Source organism: Acanthaster planci, linkage group LG07 (genome assembly GCF_054643075.1).
Source record: "Acanthaster planci isolate LZ-2023a linkage group LG07, COTS_SCS, whole genome shotgun sequence".
In the NCBI taxonomy this organism is placed as follows: Eukaryota; Metazoa; Echinodermata; class Asteroidea; order Valvatida; family Acanthasteridae; genus Acanthaster; species Acanthaster planci.
In genome coordinates, this window is record NC_141783.1 from 14,832,639 (window position 1) to 14,856,062 (window position 23,424).

At 41.9% G+C, this 23,424-nt stretch overlaps 1 protein-coding gene across 1 annotated transcript; it reads left to right on the plus strand.

Annotated features, from left to right (window-relative positions):
- Window positions 1-1,297: 1,297 nt before the first annotated feature.
- Window positions 1,298-21,264, plus strand: LOC110980913 (somatostatin receptor type 2-like). Its single transcript, XM_087139187.1, has one exon. The coding sequence runs from the start codon at window positions 1,718-1,720 to the stop codon at window positions 2,975-2,977; it is 1,260 nt and encodes a 419-aa protein (XP_086995313.1). The 5' UTR covers window positions 1,298-1,717; the 3' UTR covers window positions 2,978-21,264.
- Window positions 21,265-23,424: the final 2,160 nt, after the last annotated feature.

The following is a 23,424-nucleotide window of genomic DNA, read 5'->3' on the forward strand; positions in this document are numbered from 1 at the left end:
TCACCCTTAAGTGCTCTTTAGAAGCCCACCGAAAAGAGCAGCAGGACGCCTACGCTCTGGGGGTGATACTCGGGTTGTTCAATTAAGGTGGACAAATTAGTTCGGGGAACGAGGGGGGGGGGGGGACTGCACCTTGCGAGCTGAATCGGCAAGCAGCGCCCTCAGCGTTTAATTTTTTTCGCGAGAGTTATTGGTTGAGAGCAAGGGAAAATTGTGAATAGAATGGTCTGTACTGGAAAAAATAAATATTCGTCGACGACTTTTCATCACACAGAGGAATAATAAACAAACAGCCTGCTACGAAAATTTACCAACAGAGGGCGCAAGTGGGGGGTGCCCAAGGCACGGCACGTACCAAATGACAGGTTCCATTTCGTAGCTGCCCAAGGTCCGAACTGTCATTTTTCTACTTTTATATTTATGAAAGAAAGAAAGGAAAAAATAGATGGTGTTGAGTATCTTTTGAAAGCAGACACAAAACACCACAATCGCTTAACATTTTTGGTATTCTTTAAGACATACAAATCACTCTGCTGATAAGGTTTTAATCTGAAATTCAGCAAAAAATCCCAACGGGTAAAACAGGATCGATTGAGCCTGCACGGTCGAGGTGGTAAAGCGTGGTCAAATCGTTCTCTCGATATCCTGCGCACATGCCACGCTCTTTTTTTAATCAAGGCGATTTTGCTGTTTGTCCGCCCGTGCTTGATTTAATTACACGCGGGACTCACTCTATCGACGTCTGCGAAAAATAACCAAGGAATTAAATAAAAAAAGTTAGAGTAAATTAATGTACTGACCTTTTCCCTCAATTAAATTGAGTGTTGCGAGAGGGAAATTGGCGGGAAAAGTCCTCGTAATTTGCAGCCCGATTCGGACAGCTGGACGTAACTCTCAAAATGTCCTTGGATATATCTAGCACAGACATCGGACAAGTCCCTACGGACTTTCATATGCAGCCTGTGTCTACTTTGATACTTTTTTCAAAACCGGCCTTTTTTCCCTTCTATATCTGACTGTCTGACAGTGATAAAGTCTTTACATCTTAAGCTCGCCGCGCTTATCATTACAGAAGAAGGCCTATTAGTTAACGGCAGGCAGCGCTGGAACACAGCCATCGGGGACGGCCGTCGACGGGTTTTATATAACGGCGGCAGACGTTGCGGGTACACGGTCACCCAATGACGGACCGTTGCGTTAGTAGTATGTGGTGCGGAGCTGATCGCACCTGCTCCCAACGCCTGCGCATGCCCGTGGTGGCGCTACCTCACTGCACCACCCTCTTCCCCAGCCCTGGACGGTTGATATAATCGCTGCAAACAGCGCTGTGCTGCGTAGTGCTATATTTGCAACCGTGTGCACGGCACCCGAGGTGTGTGTAAACCTTAGCGGGCGGAGACACTGCTTGTATTCGCCAACAACTCGTGTAGCTAGCTGGAGGTTGTCAGCGTGGAGTGACGACTGCCGACTCGCGACTGTAACCGAGCCGCAAATGTTTTGTGTTGCCGTGGAGAAGAAACGCGAGAGCTACCGTGCTTCCCTGGGGCTTGGGGATAGGCAACCGATACATCTCCTAAGAGCTTGACATCTCATCCAAGTTGTCAGATATTGTCTTGGATTCTTCCCTCATCTCGGTGAGGGACAAGTTCTGCTTTTCCCCTTAAATAATTGGTTTTTGATATTGGAGGGGATTTTGGCAGGCTGACTCAACCACGCGATGGCTGATACCGTGACCGAGACCTACACCAGCCTCGTTCCCATCAATGAGACCGAATGGGGAAGAGATAACAACGGGTCGAACTCCTACTATGAGGGGGACGGCCACAGTGTGACTCGTGTAATCGGTATAGTCATGGGCTCCTTGTACCTTCTTATCACGGTCGTGGGTCTTGCCGGAAATGGCACGGTGATCTATGTGATTTTGCGCTACGCCAAAATGAAGACAGTCACCAACTGCTACATCATGAACCTTGCTATGGGAGACACCCTCTTCCTCATTTTCCTGACTTTCTTGGCTGTCGCCAGCTTGCAGGATCAGGGCTGGGTTTTTGGCCCTGTCCTGTGCAAAGTGGTCTTCAGCGTCGACGGGATGAATATGTTCATCAGCCTGTTCTGCTTGACGGCGATGAGCATCGATCGCTACGTGGCGGTGTGCCACGCCATGAAATCACGAGCCTTCCGGAACCTCCGCGTGGCCACCGCCGTGAACAGCGGCATCTGGGTGTTGGCGATTCTAGCGGCGATCCCTATCATCTATTTCACACAATATCACGAGGAAACTGAATTCGATCCGGCTTACTGCTTTCTCACCTTCCCAGAAGGGCAGATGTTTACCATGAGCCGATATCTCCTGATTTATTTCTTCATCGTAGGATTCGTGGTGCCGCTGATCGTCATTATTGCCTGCTATGCCAGCATCATGGTGCGCCTTAGGGACATGAACAAGAAGACGGGCAAACCCGAGAAGTCTCGTAAGGTCAACCGGATGGTCCTCATCGTTGTCATCACTTTCGTCGTGTGCTGGTGGCCGTTCTACCTGTTCCGATTCTTGTCGCTGTACTGGAAAGACTTCAGGGGCTGGCAAGGCAGCATGGTGATAACGGAGATGTGCATGGGACTGAGCTACCTCAACAGCTGCATCAACCCGCTCCTCTACGCCTTCCTGAGCGACAACTTCCGGAAGAGCTTCCAGAAGGCGTGGTGCTGCGACGGCGACAGCCGCTCCGAGATCAGCCTGGCCTCCCACGCCAGCCGCTGGAAGTTCGGTAAGAACGGGGGGCGGGGTAGGCCGAAGAAAAAGGGCGGCCGGTTCCGCCTGCACGACGACGAGGGAGACGACGAGAACATCTCTGGTACGAATAACCAGTACCCGCTGACGGCCACTGCAGTGACCTCGGCCATGTCCGAATCTAATTACCCGAGAAATGGTGAGTTGGCGCAGGTACAGATGGACCATACTGCGATTGCCATTGCTTGAGAACATCAACAGTTTTCATTGTGATCGCCAATGCTTTATATTCTCAACGTACCGCATTAAAATGATGACAGTTACCTAGAACGTTTAAATAGTACAATTGTAAATACTCTGCACAGCTGGAAAAAACTGCGTGCACTTTTACTTCTTCATAAAGTCACAAGCATAGCTTCAACGGTGTTTGTGACCAACGTGACTTGAAAGAAAAGAAACGAAAACAAAACCAAGAAACCCTCCCCACTCCTTCGGAACTGATCTCTGTACGATTCCCAACTCACGGACACACAGGGACAAGCAAAGTCAAAGACAACGCATTCTCACACGGGCAGACTTTGTAAATGGGCACTTTACATGCATTATGCACGGTCGCTGGGGGCACACGACCCCTTGTGGCGGAAAGGCAAGAAGACTGAAGTTGACCGTAGCTGAAGCCAACTTGCCAGATGCGACTAACGATTTGCTGTCAGCCAGCGAGCTTTAGACGCCGTCTGCAATCGTCCACTGTTGTTGAGTATTTATTTTCAATTACCATAAACGACCATCGGTCTAGGCCTTTGATGTCAATTTCTGTAGTCTCAGCTCAGTATTTAACCCATTTCAAGTGCAAGTATCACCTTCAAGACAAGTCGCAAGCAATGTAATTCACTGACTGCAAAGTGTAAAGGTCAGCTTTGCATGTTCATGTATTTAAACATGACAGCCTACCATACATAAGCAGGGTTCGAAGTTCTTACCCAATGCTTAGCCTATAAAATGCGTGATCTCCTAACTTGGAATTGGTTATTTTGAAATCCTGGTACTCCTCGGACTGTAAATGGATCAGAAATGATCAATGCGGCATTCACTTTGTCATTTCGTCACCGCCACCACCAAGTTTCGCTTGTGTTGCCAAGGAAAAACAGGTTTTCGAGATAATCGCTAGAGAAGTTCTTCCTTTATAAAAACTAAGAAAATTAGTATTTTGTGACAACTTCATGTAACAAAAATCCCTTAAACGATTCTCTGATGTCTGATCGTTCACTTAACCCGAGTAATTAGTATGAAAACGGGTTAATTGGCCAAAATTATTTAGCAAAGGTTAACGTCACTTTGTGAATACAAAATTACGTTTTTGTACATGAACGTCCTTCTGTTCAATGTATAATAATCACAGGGAAGGTGATCGTGTCTTTATGCGCAAACAACTGTGAATGTAACAAAGCTGACGTCACTTGGTGAAAATGAAAATCCCGGTTGACCTACTTTTCAGCCGTTTCCTTGCAATACATTTCGTGCATGTTCAAAGGACGTTATGCATTGCGTCTCTTCGTGTAAACGCAAAATGCTGTTTTCAAGATGTTTGACCTTGAAAACATTAATGTAACCATGGCATTAATGATGTTTTCTTTGTGGGAGCATGTCAAAATGGTCAAGAACGATATTGTTGAAGGAAATGTTGAAAAAAAAGGAAATTGACAAAACTAACTGGACATTAGCATCACTTCGTGAGAACGGTGACGATTTAATAATGACATGCGGCTGCAATTTTCGTTCCGTCTTGTTTTTTGATTTAACACAGATGTCAGAGGAAAGGGTTTGTTGTTTTGTTTTTAAAAATACGCAATACACATTTGTTAAATGTCGGTAACACTTTGCTATAAAGGTTGCGCATAGCAACCATTTCTCAAGTAAGTGCTTTTGTCTTGGATTAATAACACAAAAGAGTCGACTAATGATGCATGAATATCTTTCCGGAACAAAAGACTCTGATGGCCGCCATGCATGCACAACCTCTATTCATAAGCAAGGTACTCCAAGGACAAGGTATTGTGCTTTCGTCGATTTATGTGCATTCTAATACGTTTTTTTTGGGGGGGGGGCAAACTGACTTTAAATTAAATTAATCTTTCAAGCCTAGCCCGAAACTGTCATCACCTCTTTGGTTGCGGCGGGGATCAATTTGGCTTTGACAAAAACATTCACATTACCCTGAAGGACACGACTGTATTATTATTTTTTATTAATGAGTGTGGTACTAATGATTATTACTCGCACGGATCCACTTTCGCCTTGGCATTTCCCACTGACCATTACCATCTCACTCATACAAACAACCTCGTATCAACACTTCACTATCAATGGAAGGCATACTCCTCTCCTCCGCGACCGTACAAAATTCATTGCGGGGGGGGGGGGGTCATGTAGCGTCACAACCTTTACATCGGTATCGTTTTGCAGGGACGCTGTACTTGACCAAACATGGAAATGTTATTAATTCGGTAGACTTTGCTACCCAGTACATACACGGATTTCAAGCCACATAATGAACACGGTAATCCATTAAAAGCACAGTTGGTTTAATTGAATTTAATTTAAAAAATGCTGTGCGATAGAGCACAGTCTTTGGGCAATACCGATACCATTGGGACTAGGCCTATTTGTCTTTTGTTTACAATTTTTCATCACAACGATTGGATGCTACGGTACACGGTAAAACAGACAAACTACGGTAAATTCTCACTACATTCTGGGATCACTTCCTCTGAAAGATTGATCAAATTTTATCCAAGTCTGCCAAAACCTGAGATTACCTCATGCTAACTGTGAGTTAAAGTTACACTGTCCATCAAGCTAACCCGTAAGCAGTGTAATGTCACTCTGGAAGTATCACGCTAATGGTCTTGACAGGTTATATGAAATCACCGATTGCTGGAAAACAGTAATGTGCGTTGCTGCGGCAATGTTGGTTTTTTTTGGGGGGGGGGCAGCCCATCGACAGTTACTTTTTGAAACAGTGAATGTAAATACATGTTCATGCAGTGCAGGCAAAATATTTACACGGGAGCGGATAAAATCCTCAGTCACTCGCTGAAAACGAGAGGAGGGCTTTAAGCGTTCAAGATATCAGGCTGTATTGGTGCACCATAGGTATTAGTAGGGGCTGTCGTTAGAAAGACTGAAAGCGATTCTGAATTGAAGAATCAACGGCGACATACAGCTATTTGCCTGAAATTGAAATTTGATTGCGACGACGGCGTCTGCAGTTGTCAATGTTCGAGGACAAAGCCAAAGGTATGTTTCGCCATGACCAACTGGATTGACTGCTGTAACCTGGGTCAGTGTTTGTTTCCAATCATGCATTCTTAGCGCTTGTTTGAAAATAGAATGATTCTGTCGTAGACGTTTGTTGGGAAAAAAGTTTTCTAATACGTACTTTACTAGATGGCATCGTCGTTCAGTCTCGTCCGTGAACTAGCTGGAAAATTGAATCAATTTGCTAAACAAGGAAATGCCTGATATATTAAAAACCGTACTCGGTTATGATTTTATGGCATGGTTGTTAGTGTTCTAAAAATATTTCGACGTCAAGCGAGTTGACAGAGTCGTCTGGAATGAAATAGGACGGTACTTGGCAACAAACATCCTGCACGCAACATCAACAAGCCAAGCTGGAGATTAATATTAAAACTAAACATGGAACAAGGTAACTGGACCTGATTTCAGGTTTACACCGAAAACTGATCTGAATTTCTGTTCTTACTTATCATTTTTCTAAGCTAAATTGCTGCATGGCGGTGTAAAAATTATAAAATTATGATACGGTATAAAATTTTGTGAGAAATATAGTAAAAACTATATAAATATATATTTAATTCTCATTTTACAAGGCAGCGATATACACCTTTCGTTCACTCAAATTATAAAATTCCACACCCTTCCAAAATAACTTCTAAAATATAACATTTACATCAAATGATTTATTACTAAAGCACTTTACACATAAAAAACCCTGTCAGTAGCCGCACCGGTGTTCATTGTCATAAATAACACTTCGCCTGCTCTTGAAACCAATATCCATATGTATAGATTTTATCATGCACATGGATTATAGCAAATGGAGACGTACCATTGATGAGATTTAAATTTAAAGTCAATCAAACGGGAAGTGAGTAAAATTTCAGAAACCACGTACCTAAATGTAACGGGAAACTGGACGATGCCCAGACGGCGAGCTACGAATGTCAGCCACATTTTAGACATTGATATTGACCAGACAGTATACTGTTGTTGACGAGAGGAAACGAGACGGCTGATTACACTTGCGGGATTTTGCCTGAAAACTGATGGTGAATTCAATCAAAGGGGTATGGCATCGCTTCTCCTGCACTGCGCCAGCGATAGGTTATGAATAACAATGTAAAGCCGCGCGGAAGAACTTGACAATGGATTTATGACATCATAGGTCATTGGTTGTTACATTAACCTAGAAAATGTGTTTTGCTCAAAGGATAAATTTTGTGGCCGCTCAAAGATCAGACGATGGAGCAATACTAGAGCGAAATAAATGTTTGAGGATAAAGTGAAGTCAGTGACTAATTGGATCCGTAAACGGATTCATCTCGCCGAATTCCGTTTTGTTGACTTTCAATTTCCTGTGCAAAACAGTGAGCTGTTGTACAGATAAAAAGTTCCAGCATTTGATCTGAAAAGTTTTCAAGTAACACCTCGCTTAATCCGCAGCAAGGTCGAAACACATAAAAGCAGAAAGACAGCATGCCTATTTTTCGTCCGTCAGAAATAGGTTTTGTATCAGACGGCTGTCTGACATTCAGTGCGTGCGTCGTGCACGTGCGTACCATATGATTACCGTCTCTCACTGACGTTCCCTGCGGAAACGTTACTGGAATCAGTCTCTCTTACGAAAGCCCACTTATGCCATTTTCAAAAAATTAGGTATATTTTTCAAGTTCGTCTGTGTGAGATATATTTTTCACAAGTTCATTTTAACGAGTTGTAGTTTTAAAAACATCGTGCCTAAGAACTTGGAAAAGATATATATCATAAAAATGAACCTCCATAAATTTACTCCACGTTAAAAAAAAAATTTACACTTCACTTTTTCAAAAATGCAAACTTCAAGGCAGTGGTTGGATTCCGTACTTGCTCTCTCCTCTCTCACATTAAGCTTTTGATGAAAGTTTTTGCCACGGGCAACTCGTGACTTTTAGACTTCGGAGTGGATTTTACACATTCCTTGAATATAATTATACACGATCACTATTAAATGACGTAAAATGTAAAAACAGCCATTGTCCCGGCGCAGTTGAAAAGTTATTGCCATATTGGTTTGTTATCGCATGTGCCCTCTCAGTGTATGCAAGTACTCCCTCCATTGCAAAGGAAAACGAGGCAGGGACTGTTTCAATTGTAGTCTGGTTCCAAGATCAAAAGGTTCCGAAATTTTCCGAATTTATTTTCGCAGATTTTTAGCTTTTGATGTTAATAATTGGAAATGCTCTCAAATCTACATAAATCGCCTTTTACTCCTCTGATTTAGTTACGTGCACTATTTCTTACATTTTATTTTTAGCACGTGTTGCCGCTTATGCAAAACTTTTTTGGAATTTTTTTTCTTTCTGTATGTTCAAATGGACCTCCCGATATCCCGCGGCATATGTTATCTGTCCATGCATAAGAGAGGTGTCGAGATTTGTTGTTTTTTTATGGGGCAGGGAACCAAATCATACATTTCTATTTCTAACTTGTCTTCTGCCCTTAAGGCGCCCCATCATGGGCTAGTTTTCCACGTGAGTCGTGGCCCGTATATACGTAAATTGTAGATAGCATCGAGTGAATCGCACATTGTGGAAAGCCACCGTTCAGACTTCGCACGCCAACCTGTACCACCCGATCTGTCTACCCACCGCCTGACTAAACCGGGGGTTTTACAGCACAGCGTCAATATTTAGGACATCGTACATGTATTATGTGAAATAGGTGCCATGCTAATAAGATAGGCTCTAGTCGATAGCGTGTTGAAGTGAGCGTTTCTTCCCTTAAATAAAACAAACTTTCAGATTGCAAACACGGGCAGTAAATATAATTTACTTGCAAAATTGATTTTTGCCAGCAGGAAACTATGTATCCTTTGGGACTCGAGCTACGGATATCTTCAGTACTAACCCCTTTCCTTTCTCACTACACTTTCCAAACCAACTTGATCCAACTCTCTTTTTGCCCTTCTTTTTGTGCCCACGACACTTTCATAATAACGCTTAAGCTGTTACCCAATTCAGTTGCCTGTTGTAATATATTACCGGCAAGCTTAGTACATAGCATTTTGTTTTAAATGCCTCGTTCATTGGCCGTGGGTATAGTCGGACTGGGTGGCGCTTTTTTGTTTCCATACCACATAATTATTCACTATGGGTGTATAGAGATGTGCACAGAAGATCACGAATAATACATGCAGGATACATTATACATGTAGAGTATAATGTAGTACGCAGTCCTTCCAGTACGTTAAATTAAGTATAGAAAATATGTGGGGCCGAAAAAAACAAACATCGCGACCGGGAGCCTGTACGCACCTGCCCTAATTGTGTCGCTCCAAATGGACGCCGTTGCCTTGCGAAAACGCACCATGTGTTCACAGCATGACTCTATTGGAATGGCATTAAACAATCTGGACCATCCATGTGGCTCCAAGGATAAATCTTGGGCTTTAGTTAGGGTAGCATATCCATCGGGAACGAGACATCCACGGGTACATTAAACACACTGCACTAATTACACCTGTGATTTCGATTTACTATATCCGATCGGCCAAGGTCCGATCGATTCTGAAAGTGTACCAGTTTCAGAGGCAAGATACAAGTTCTTGAAAAGTAAAAGAGTCTACGCCGACTGTCAATTACCGCCCGCCAGATTTTGGTCTCCATAAAAATTGCCGCACTTGTGACGAGAAACGGTTTTCTTCTTCGGCTTCTGCATGTGTCCCGCGTCCTAAACGCAAGCATACCCCTCAAGATGGCTAGACTCATCTCCTCACTTGCCATCTTTTGTGTGAGTGAGTGCTGCCACCCTGCGGACACAATGAAGACGCCCAACGGTTGTCCTCTAGGGTTCAAGTCATCCCACACGTCGACGTCCCGCATACACTGCCCACTTACGGCCTCAAGTGCCGACTTCCATGTCCTATCCTGTCTCCACATTGCTTTCTACCATTTGCAATAAACGACTTCCCGTCTCCTTTTCGTCTGAACAGATGTACTCCATTCGCAGTAGGAATGTCTTCTCAACACCGCGATAGCCATATTCCCTGGGAGCTTTATTACTCTCTAACTGTCAAGTGATATGCAAATTTCAAAAAACGATAGGCGGAATAGAATCAGCTTCCAAAAAAACGAGCCTTGGCGGTGGTATTTCTTTTAATACCTTTATCTTTACTATATGTGTGATACCGTCTAAATCCCAAATGAAAGAAATAGTTGATATAGTGAACTGTCAATTGAAATGACACGGCCAATCCTTCAAGCGTAATAGAAAAATGTCTCGTATTATGCCGTTCAAGTCACTCCTTGTGTCATCAGCCCCGATACGGAATGTGAAAGAAGTCTGCAATAACGTAGAAAACAACCTGCAAGACATAAAGTATCAAAATGATTGTTGCTATTAACTTTGTATTTTCAATCCGTCACCCTGGGAAGTAAAAAAGTGAAGGTAAACATAGGGGAAAATTTTTAATGGGGGTTTAGTGGAAGCAACTCGTCAAATTTACCTATACAGGGAAGGGCCTCCGTAGCTAAACCTTACTCGTACATTGTTGCATACATGACACATTTGACGTTGCCTTCCGACATTTTCTAAGGGCTAAATCTACGTTAAAGGTCACATCCTAGAGCTCGTGTCCCCCATTGTTAATACTGCATCCATGCATGACGTGGACATGTGACCTTTGGACTGACCAAATGAAATGTAGTATAAAACAAAAAATTCGTCTGTTTTCTGAAATCGGTGCTCACAACAACTTTACGGTACCCTCCTCAAGAATCAAATTGAGGCAGGTAGAATGTATCTAAAGATCTCTCACTTGGTGTTTGCCGAGCAGAAACAACAAGCAGCATCATTAACAACAAAATCTAGGTAAAAATGCCTCCTCCAAGCCATCCTAGTTAAGAACTCGTGACAGGTTGACAAAAACTGAAGAAAACGACCGGACGTAACTGGACATCTTGACATTGGTGACATCACGAAGTTGAAACCGAGGCCTGAAAGTGACTTCGTTTCATGATGTTGCGATGCCATGGTTCTCTCCAGGGCGTTTTGATGTTTGGTAACAGACTTGTGCCAGATTTTTAAAACATGTAAATAATGTTTGTGTATTTATGATGTATTTATGTATTATTTAGTGATATGTTAGAGATCAATGGTTAAACCAACCTGATCATGTGACCACCCAACATCCTTGGGACACTTTAGGCCTAATGGTCACAGAACCACTGTACGAAATGTACTGTTCATATCGTTTTCTACAGTAGTATGTGCTAAAGCGCATGTTGGGCGTACTGTTCAGATAAACGCCAAGTTCTTAGAGACGCATACGAGATTTAAGGGTTTGCCGCTACACCGACGTATACATGTATATAAACACCGTATACTGAGTCTTTGTCTAAGAGCTTGCGAAAAATTCACCATCTTTCGTTTGCGCTACCGGCTGCTACATCTGACTTAGCCCGGCCAGCCGACCTCAGAAAGCTTGCCGATCGAGTGGTTAAGACGTCTGCACTAGTTTCATATATACGTCAGTGTAAGGGAAAAAACCCGTTCTTAAAAATTCACATCTCCCCGACGTAAATTGCCTTTGTAAGAGATGAGGAAGATATCTACGCGTACCTATAGGCAATCAACGTGCGGTCTCGAATCAAACGATGGTATCACAACCAAAGAGGGTAATCGTTCCGCCACGCGTTGTTCCCTAGAGGTTTGGTCTGGTCGAAATAATCACCTTGAGATGTCAGGTGCACAAACCAGGGTCAAACTTTCGATTGTAGCATTTCTTTTGGTTCCCCCCCGGAAAAACTGAGATCGTGACCTCGACAAAAAAGACGACGCAGACAGACAAACGGACTGACGCACAGTGGCTTTTGTGACAGAAACATCAATTAAGTGTAAATTGGATGGAAAATAATAGACTTTACAATGATTGAGTGTTAATACGGAGGATTGCATTTTGTTGAAATTAAACGAGTCCCAGGGTCAGTTCACTTTGAGCGCGGCGTCCTGATGTCTCTAAGCCCTGAAGTCGATTTGACAATGTGTCGATGCATGGTACTAGATCGGTGTGGCGGACCGGACTGATGTGCGTAAATGGTGATAGACATGGTCGTAATGATACGCGTTTTTAAAGATTAACAAAATTATATCAAAATGGCGTAAGCACCCGAACTGTATTTGTTTTTTTAAATTCCACCTTGTAGTCCTCTAGATTGTGGAATACAGGCCCAGGTGGTAGCCACATATTTGTTCCAATGTTGATTTATTTTTTTACGTCAAAATTGTTGCAATTGCTATACGATGGCATTATCATACGGAAACGTATTATCGTCACACATATATATTTCACGTACATACGTGTTATAGTCTCACGCACGTACGTAAATTACGTACGTACGTGATAGTTTCACGCACGTAGGCCTACGTGATAGTTTCCTGCACTTACGTGACAGTTTCCTGCACTTACGTGATGTTTTTCACGTACGTGAAACTAAAACTATCATGTACGTATGTGAAAGTATTGAGTGCGTATGTGATATTTCGCGTACGTGAAAGAAATGTTTGTGTGACTTTCCGTATTATCGTTATCAATCTTAATTCTACTAAGAAAGAAATGTACCCTTACAGCATTGATGACTGTATTACGTGCATGTAGTACAAGAACTTGATTCAATATATCCGTGCGTGGTTCAACACCTTTCCTCTTAAGTTATGTACCGAAGATCGTACGAACGGAGTGGATCGGTACGCTCACTTGCCAGAGGTCAGTTTCTGAAATGTTCCCAACGAGAAATCTGGGGCTGTTTTTGCCTGTCGTGGTGTGAGGAGTCAATTGATCCTCAGCCGGGTTCCAGCCACCCGAGGACGTCTGGATCTGTGACCGGCCAGAGCCAAGTTGCACGGTACCTCATCGATCCATCTTCCTCCTTCCAAAGATCCGAAAAAGCGCGGGTTTCTGCGCTGCCGGATGCTGCTATTGCCTGAGCACTGGAGCACCATTCACCCTCGATTTCACGGAAGAAATTGAGCGCGTAATAGCACCCACAGGGCGCGAATTCAAACGCCACACGGGAATTATGGCGCGCTGCTGCTTTGTTCCGCTTCGCATGATAGAGATTGGCGTAAAACAGAGCTCAAATGCCGCGGGTATTTTGGGCGCGAAATCAAGCTAAGATACAAAATCTCCAAACACTTGGGTGATTTAGCTTCACTCTTTGTGAGGTTGAACAAAATGGTAACGTCTATCGTGTATTTATCCTGACATGCACGCTACAGAAACCGAGTTACTGTTCTATCTAGCATGAACTGAGCAGATATCCCTCAGCCTCACTTAAATCTGCGATCACTTAATGGTCGCAGCAAGCAGTGTTGACGCAACTTGTAATAATTCCTGACTGGACAAAAATTAGATTTGTATACATACACTCTCAAAGCATGCTTCCGAGGAAATTTTTGGGTATACAGGCATTTAAAAACCGCAGTATGAAAATCTGCCCAGGGCCCGACCGATCCGAGTAGGCCTATTTCACAGTGAGTGTAGTTTGTGCACGGAATGCAGGGCCTAAGAGTATTGCGTTGAATGCGGCTCTGCGCAAACAAACCCACTAACACTATGAATTTCAGCACCATGAATTTGCAGTTAATTTGCAGTTTCACTGTGAAATTGTTTTTTCACTGCAACTTTATGGCAGTTCACGTGGTGAAAACATCGTGAAAATAATTCCGGATATGACCCCTTGCCGACACCTTGAGGTCAAGTGAAAACACCATGAAAATGCAGTGAGCCCATCTAGGGGGCCTTCCTCATTAACTTTGCGGTGGGGCTAATCCTTTAAATTCTTTAAGGACCCATTGTCTCATAAAAAGTACCATTATCTGTCTTCTTACTGTGGTGGTGACAGGTGTAAATGTACACTGAACACCCCAATCACAATGTTCGCATCCTTGCAATGTACATGTAATCCCGGCCAGGTTGTTCATACACTACATCATGGCCTGTAGCTGAATGAGAACATTGTAGGGACTTCAGCAAAACGACTCCCCACGAATTATGTCACCTCACAGAAACATTTATTTCAATTTTGGGGCATATCTGTGATTTATATTTAATTTGCTTGAGTAGAGTTATACTCATGAATATTCTTGAAATTCATAATTCCCATGGCCATTTATGATTACTCATCGACAATTAAACAACAGTCAGCACCGAGTGCACACTGTTATGAATGATGTTGGAGCAGAAAACACTAGTGCCAAAAAGAATGTTGAAATTTGGGGGAACACGCAGACTAGTGAAAATTCTGCTTAAAGACTAGTAAAAAGCCATCACTGCTGCTTGTTATTCCACCACTTTGTATACAGTTTCACAGTCTTTTGGCAATTCCATAATTCGATGTGGTAACTTCACAACTTCACCACTCAATGTGCCTTTTGCCCACAAAAGTTGGAAATATTCACATGTCTTCTGGTATGTGGTCAAGGGGGGGTGTTGTGACATCTAACACCAAGTTTCGTGGAATTTTATGAATCGTGTCACAGTTTAGAGCTGGGGAAAAAAAACTTGTGTCCTTCCTCCATGGTTCTACATAAGCAAAATGTGCTTATCAACTGTTCAGCTGCATCCGGCAAATTTGAGCCATCGTACGTGTATCCATCTCTTCTCACAGCTCAAAAAAGAAAAAATCAATCCTGTCTTTTCTAGGAAAGACGGGATCCTGTGTTCACAAAACACCTGCTTTACATTCACAACATGTGGAAAGAAAGTTTTGTGGTTTTCACAAGTTCCCTTCGCATTTCGCTAATCACGGTAGTTCGAAAACACGCACGCAATATTGCTTCATGCAAGGTTTCCGCTGGTTCCCGGAGGCCCAGACCTAAACAGGGGTATTCAATCGCTCCTTCTGTTGGTAACCGGTACGCTAATTCCTGGCTGTCTATCACACTAATCTTTTATTACGCTTTGACAGTTAAACCGCTGTTTTCCCATCTTCCACGGTGGGAAGCTGGACTGGGGGTGTACGTTATGAATAACAATAGGACCATAAGCTACGAAGAAGTTGACGTGAAAAGTCCGTGAAACTGCTGTTAGCTAATCCGCTCCCAAGCTGATCAACTTTCCACCGTGAAAACGGGCTTACATTGCCTTGACAAAAATTTCACGGTGATTTAATTGTAAAACTGCATTTTCACGGTGTTGAAAGTTCATAGTGTAATCATGCCTCATATTCGTCTTGCCCAGTGCTGACGTGGACGCAGTAATGGCCAGGCCTGTGTTTTATCAGCTCAATGGCCCGCACATTGTCATGTCCGGAGAAAGGACACAACAATCCACACCAGGGCTAGAATCGGTATTGTCGCCTGAATGAATTATGCTGATCCTGGCCTGGCATTTTATTCTTCTCCCAAGTAATTGAATATGGTATGTTTACCGTTTCAATTATGAGTATACTCATCACAAAGGGGCATAGGAGATACCCGGCAGATAATAACGTTATCTTGCAGCTCAATTCCACGCTGAGATGGCAAGAGCTAACGTGGCTTGTCAATGAAGGTCGATGGTAACAGGATCCGAACTCAGAGGAAAGGGGGCGCTTTGTTATCTTGCAGAGACGCCATCCTATATACCCAGCAAGAAATGAGACCGAGGGGTACTCCCCAACATGTCCAACCCCTATACACATTCCAGACTATTGTTACTTAACACATCCCCCAAGATGTCTGAAAGGAATTCCCCAGATTCCTGCGAGACAATGACCAACACAAAGCAGGGGGGGGGGGTTCTCTCCGTCTCATACCTTGCTGCATATGCCATCCTAACCCCTGGTGTTGTGATATGTAAAATATTCCAGGGGATGCGTTCCATCAGCTTACGCCAAGCATCCCTGACCTGGGGATGGCTTTGCGGGCGGTGTCAAACAAGCGAGAAAGTGAGGACGAGGTTAAACCCGAGTCAACACGTAGAATCTAGTCAAATGCACCTACTTTACTAAACGTAAATTCACTTTACGTTTATTGTGGACAATTTACGTTCACAATTTACTTTCTTTCTTCGTGAAAACGGTAAATATGGATTAAGTTCCATTTTGCCCATCGAGATCACCGTGATTTGGCTGATTTGAGTTAATATGGTAAAAAATGATTACACCACCTTGCAGGCAGCAGTTAACCTCGCTGATTTGCTTCAAAAAAGCAATTTGAAAAAAAAAAACATGGTTTGGGGCACTTTTCTCTCTTCGTCAAAACGGTGACGAACCGTGCGGAGATATAAAACGAATTAATAGCTAAATGGAAAAAGGGCCGTCCATAAAGTACGTACACACGGGGAGGGGGGTTGGTGCCGTTGCGTACACCATGCGTACAGAGGGGAAGAGGTGTTCGAGCCAGTGCGTAACGTGCTCAAACCGCATCAGTCGACGACTACTGTCGCTACGAAGGCCCAGCAACAGAAGTAAACGGGGCGTAAAATCCATCGGCTGTAAGCCAGCCCTTATAATGACTGTTTAACACAGAATTTACCTTGAAAATTAATGTAATTAATGTAAGACTATAATCAAGGCTGCAAGAAATAATCCTCGCATCCATTGAAAGTGCAATGATGGACGTGTGTGTTGCAATGAAAGATAAACTCCACTGCTTCAGACTTACAACCTTCTGCTGACAAAAGCGCAATGTACACGTGCAGAGAAAGCGCGCTGGAAAGCAGACCTACTCCTCTTTTTTCTGACGTTAATGTTATGCGAACCACGCATTCACGCGCATGCGTGTTTCAATATCAGCGCGGCTTGCAGGGTTGAAATTATACCAAGACGGCACATGACCGCTATAGGTAGGCACTCCCGTTCGTTTGGACATATCGATGCTCATTTCCTCTCGCCCTTTTCAATGCCGAGAGGGCTTCCTATCGTGCTTTGTTTGGTTGTGACCCCCAAGGCACGCTCAGCAAAGGTTGACATGTTCTATAATATTGATCTACTTTACTCCCGCGCTAGCGCATAGTAATGGATTTCTTTGGCATGGTTTGGATGTGCTGACGTGTGAACGTCTAGACCACTTGTGTTTTGAATGTGTTTTTGAATCGCAATTCATGGATGGATCACAAACCATGCGAAACAAACCAGTTCATTGACATATAGGCTTACTCGTCCTAAAGTCAGTCGCCTGCATGACAAGTTACATGGCTGTAATAACCGCTGTGATGCGTGACCAAATTAATTGACAATACACTATTCAGCTGACTTTGCAACAGCTTAAACCAAAAGGACACTCACCCTGTCTGCTCTTTTCCAGTTAGATAATCCCACCTCATCGGTTGGTCTAGCAGTAGACAAAACAAGCACATTTGCATTCAAAAGAATACAAGATATATCACGTGTACGTTGTAATCGAAATCCCTCTCGGCGGATTGCTCTTTCGTGTCGTTCCATGAAGACGTGATCGGATTCAATAGTCGTTCATCTCCTCGTATTGTCAACACTCTTTAAAGCCTCTAACGTTATCTAGTAAGTATTTGAAATCATGATAAACTTTAAAAGCCACAAGTGACAATAACTTCGGATTGTTTTGCGGGGGCTTCATATAATGAGCATAAATCTGACAAACGATTGAATAAATTGATTTGGACGACCATCTGAACGCTTTGAAAACATCAAGATAAATGCCATCGTGATAACATCTTTCAGCTCCCCTTTGGGAAGTGTCTGTGTGTTGGAGGATTTGAGATTTCAGTTTGCCCGCATGTGAGTAGAGTATGTGAGCTCCATGTAATGGCAAGCACGCCAGCTGGGCAGACTCACTTGAAAATTTCCTTTCAGAGTTCTCCTGGCGATAAGTGAAGTCAATTCTTCACTGTATCCCAATCCACAAAAATGGGTGAAATAAGACTGTTAAACAAGCAATTAAACATTTCTGTTTAACTGAGGCGAATACCAAGGGGTGTTGGCATCGACAGCCAATATTCGGTTATATCTTTGATATTGGACGTTACACCAGCATTAAAAATACGTATTTTTCTATTTAACTTAAACTCCCCGAAACTTGAAAAGAGAGTCCAAGAGACGAGTTTGCTTATTGGAGCTTGTGAAAATGTGCATTTTGAAAATAAGGCTAATAATAAAAGTGACAGGTCCAAAATTTTTCAAAACGAAAATGCCGAAACTCGCAATTTTGATGAATTGACGTTGTTCTGTGCATACACTTTATATTATTTGTAATTCAAAGTGCGCTTCAACTTCTTACTATAGGATTTTCTTGGCCGATTTTGGAAAGTGTGTAAATGAATTTGTTATAGCAGCATTCGTTTTCAAGCGAAATAGAACGAACATTCAAATCCTTGTTTAAATTTAACAAATACAAATTCTATTTTAAGGAGGGTGCATTCAGTCGTATGGAGTCAGCGTTCAATTTCCTGATATCACACTGGTTTAGTATTTTGGTATTCATTTTTGCGCGAAATTGAATGCTTCTCTTCAAACCTGCATTCATCTTAATTTGAACTCAAGCTTTTTCGGAAAATGTGTAGACGACTTCGCCTGAAGTGTTAAACGGAAGTTACATTCTTAGAAGTGTTCACTTGATTGGTTAAATGCTTGATTATTCATGATGGCAATAAAACATTCATAATGTCATGGAAACTACCGACTACCATAGGAAACCTATAAACACCGGCGCTGAGGGAACCTTCTTCTTGTGCTGCGTTTCAATCACAGAAACCTTATTTTTTTACAGTTTGATAAAAACACACTGTAACATTTATGAGTAACATGACATTTATTATCAAAGTGATGTCATGATTTGTGTAACCTTGTATATTGTAATCAAATTGAACGTATATTTTGCGATTTTGAATTACAGCAAAAGACAATGAATACTCACTTCTGAAGGGTCACGGTAACAGACCAGATTTTCAGCGAATAAGAATGCACATTTATCGTAATTGGCAAGGAATACTTCAATCCGAAATCCCTGTCACGTATTTTTTAGTCTCTTTAATAAAACGCAATGCACATTCTTCTTTTTGAAGGATGCTCTTCTATTTGAAGGATGCAAAAAGTCGAATGCCTGTTTGAAGTCGTTTTCAAAATCTCCGCTAAATGGAATTTTATGTTACAAATTAGATCGCGTATTTTCCGAAAGTGACCGGGAAAACCTATTTAAAAATATCCAAATCGTTGCGCGGGCGATATGCAGTGGTCGCAAAATTAAACTTTATTCATAATATATGTAAATTGTGGGTGTAACTGCAAAGATGATTGATGGTATTGTGAGACAGTAATGATCCGAGTGAGACACATTTCCCTACGACAAGCAAAATCTGAAAGTAATTGCAACCACCATTTAGTTTATAAATTAGAGATATTTCAGAATAAAATGATTGATAAATATTAACAGCATTGTAATTGATAACACCTCATTGTAATACATTACCATGTTCATCCGATTGGTTTCCCTTTTCCAAAACGGCTGTATTTATTTGTAACGGCCAACAGGGCCGTATGTAACATTTAAGATTCTTTATTTTTTCGCTGTACAATATTGTTTGTAAAGAATTGTGAATAATAGCAAGGCATGGCTTGCAGAGGACAAAGGGCGCATAGCCAATAAATTAAACGCAGTTTCCTGAAATATAACAAAGAAAGGACGATTTGTGCCATTGCTCTTTAGATCCGTTGATTAACAAATGTTCCCCTCTTAAATATTTTTTCTTTGATGGAGGATTGAAAAGGGTCATACTAAAAGTTACACTTTACACTCTCCCATATTTTGGGTGGCATAATTAACGCAAAGAAAGGTTTCGACTGAACTTTTTTTCACGTTACTCTCACTATGTATCCCTCCCTCTGCAAGCATTGCCTCGCCACCTGCACACAGAGATTATTTTTGTCACGAGTGAGGTGAATGTAAAACATGTACATGTATACTGAATAATCACCAGAACATGTGTTTGCATATTATAATGAACTATGTACTCATTCCCTGATGCCAAAGCACTGTGGTGATTGCTTGGTTGGCCATGTCCTTGCTGTTGTTGATGTGGTAACCCGAGGAATGCATTTCAAGGTTGAATTGGCCACTCCAGTAATGTATTTCAGAGCCGAAGTTTACAATGCTGTCTTCAGCAGTCATGTTAAAAAAATAATTGACAACAGCTGGTGGTAACTCCTGTCCATAGGTTCATGCATTATTTCTGGCCATAGCCGATATTCGTCTGTCTAGCTCAGCCGCGTGTACATCCAAAGGAACAATGCGGGATACAATGAATATTACATTTACAAAATTGATGACTGTGCTTATACGGTAGTTCAGCCTTTTTATGTTTCTCAATAATTGGCACGCATGGAAAACATGCACAAAAGGGATTATTTTCAACAGGGCAAGGATATTATCAACTTTTGAAAAATGTTTACATCGGTTTGTAACATCTGGCAAAATTGGTGTATATATTTGTATAAGAAAAAAGAAGAAAAAAAGTAGGACATCCGCAGATATTTGCTGATCATAAATGTGTAATTTATTGCTGTATATATTGAATAAAATACAAAACATGCCTTTAAACGCACGTCTTGAGATTCCATGTCTGGAGAGAAATTTTACGTTTTTCTTCGACTCTGGTCGTTTGGCGAAAACAGAAAGAAGAAAATCTTTCAATGCCAATCGTTTTAACATGGTTTTTTAATACCAGAGTGTATCACATTGGAGTGTCGTTTTGTTTTCATGTGTTAAATTCTAATTATCTGTATTTTAACACACTATAGTGGGCACCACTGGGCCCATTAGCCAAATCAAAAAATGAACTAATCACTTCCATTTCAAAATATTAATTTAATTACTCTAATTGGCTATACATTTAATCCCATCTAGGCAATTACGTGCATGGAAATTGCAAGTATAGGCTTATACGTCCCTTCGTTTACTGTCGCTGCCTATAATTGGTTGCATGTTTATACCAAGAAATACTTTATGAAGATTTCAATGAAACTGCTCTGTCCCTGTGAAATGTAAAATTTATGAGTTGAACCTTTAACTGACGAGAACAGCATATGCGATTTTATTGCAAGCTGCTTGCGAAAATAACGAAGACGAATATGTCATAATTAATCACTGGAAGTACAAAATGATTACGAAGCATGTAAATATACTGCAACACATGATAAATTCACTGTATTATCCCACTCTGTTAAACAAAACAGAGTAGTTAGGTATAGCTAAAATTAAAAAAGGGAGTCTGCTGCTTCTGATTACTTGCCAAGGTCAAAAGACTCAATATTTGTTGCAACTCTTGTATGCTAAATGTAAATTTGCGAGCTAGAACTCTTTTCAGAGAATCTTTTCTGGCCTTCGCATATCCCCCCCCCAAAAAAAACAGCATTAAAGGTCCATTTGTACTCTGTTAGTTCTGGTACAGCTAGGTCTCGTTGGCCCTCGGCAACGACACAATGCATGTCCACACAAATACTCATGGGAAGAAACCGTTAATGACTGTATACGGGAAACAGGCGCCATTTGGGCGTCGCGCGGCCGTGTTATGGTTGATGTAACCTCGCGTGTTCAATTACCATCGGGCGGGATTGTTAACAAGAGGGTAATTACTTGAATTTGTCTATTTGCAATTTCATAATGAAACAAAAATTAATAAAGTTATCCATTATGGTTGTGTATAAGGGGCAGCATGCTCGAGACAAAACGCCAATGCGATCACCTATCTTTGTTACTCATTATAACGACGATAAAAGGAAGGCGGTGACCTTGACCGATACCGAAACCAGACTGAAGCAAGGGAATGATCTGATAATTCATGTCAGGAGGCTTTAGACGAATTGCCAGGACTGGAAGTAACACAAGCACCTGTGGAAGCCACCAGCTGTAGGGGGTTTGACGCGAAGCCTGATGCACGTGTCCATTCCCAGACGGCGCATAATCGGAACGCGAAGGAATTCGGGTATGCCCGATAGTCTTTGACTGTAGCCAGCCTATCCAGATCTTGGGTGGAGGTAAAATGTATTTTGTTTTCAAAAGAGGCTTATCTCCATCCTGGGGAGAATCCTCAACCCCCCCCCCCCGAAAGGTGGTAGTACCGTATCTAAAATGCTGGGGGAAAATTGGCAACATGTCAGCGGGGGCGCATTTGGGATGCCCGTGTATATAACGTGTATAATGTCCATAGGGACTACTGGCTGTAACAGCTGCACCGACACTTAGCTACTACCAGCAGCGACCAAGAGCCGGAGATGAAACATTACGAAACGATTCCCCGTTTTCAATTTAGCTCTCTTGTTTGTAATTTCACGGACGGTTAAGTTCCCGAGGTTTTTCTCTGTATTTTCGTGATGGCATGTTTTTCATCAAAAATTAGCCGCTTATAGTTATTGAAAAGGAGCAGACGGGAGATGAGCAAATTACTGAAGCTCGAACCCTACGTTTGAAGATGTATATAGTGCTGGTCATCGAGTTATGCATTTCATTATATGGGAGAATAAACGGCTGTGGAGGAAACTATGGGAGGGAGGTTGCGCACGAGTGGAGCAGTAGTAAAGCCGCTGAAGTAGATACTAGAAAATCAAATCTAACATCTAAAACATTTGCCAGCATTAATCATCGAAAAATTACAAAAATAAGGTATACAAAAGAACACTTTAACCAGATGAAATAACCTACAGAATTTAAAGCACGACTGGTCGGTTAGGATTCGCTGTACATATATACATGGTATGTTGCGTGCACTTTTATTATGCAAACGAATTATTAAAAGGATTATGGACATCAAACCATTAAGCAGACCGTATGTAGTTTCCTTTAATTTACAATTTCATGGCTGACTGCCTGCACCAATTTCTGGTCTTTTCTATACATTATCCATTGTTGCATAAAGTCAATTAAAGCTCAACTTTTATCAGATATCAAAAAGCCATGCCTCTGTTTTAGTGGTGTTTTCCTTTTGATTTTTAAATATAAACCTTGCGTTCTCCTAAAGTACACGCATTTGTTTGTTCATTTGTTTTCGATTTAACTTAATATGGTTGAATAAAAATAAATTTGGAGTTGGAATGGACTTCTATTATTTGAGAGGCAACGAGACAACCACCAGGAATACATTTGAATAAACAGGGAAAAAAGGCCAAATGAGGGTTGCAAACTTCTGGTTTTTAAGTCAAACTTGAATCTTCAAAACTTACACTGTGTTGCTTTCGGTAAACCAAGGATTTCCTACAGTGATTCGCATGTGTGAGTGCGAATCACTGTAGGAAGTCTCCTTTACTTTGTGCACAATGCCCAACTTGGGAGAGGTTCGTGGTTTCATGGTCAAAGCAATTTGGGGAGCATACTGAAACATAAAACACACCCACTGAGTAACCGATCATTAGTCCATTTTTAATATCAATCGATAGCGGTAAAACTACGTTTATTTTCAGCAGTTTATC

Bases quoted from the DNA above. Each gene is read 5' to 3' on its own strand.
- LOC110980913 (XM_087139187.1), top strand. From the start codon at position 1,718: ATGGCTGATACCGTGACCGAGACCTACACCAGCCTCGTTCCCATCAAT.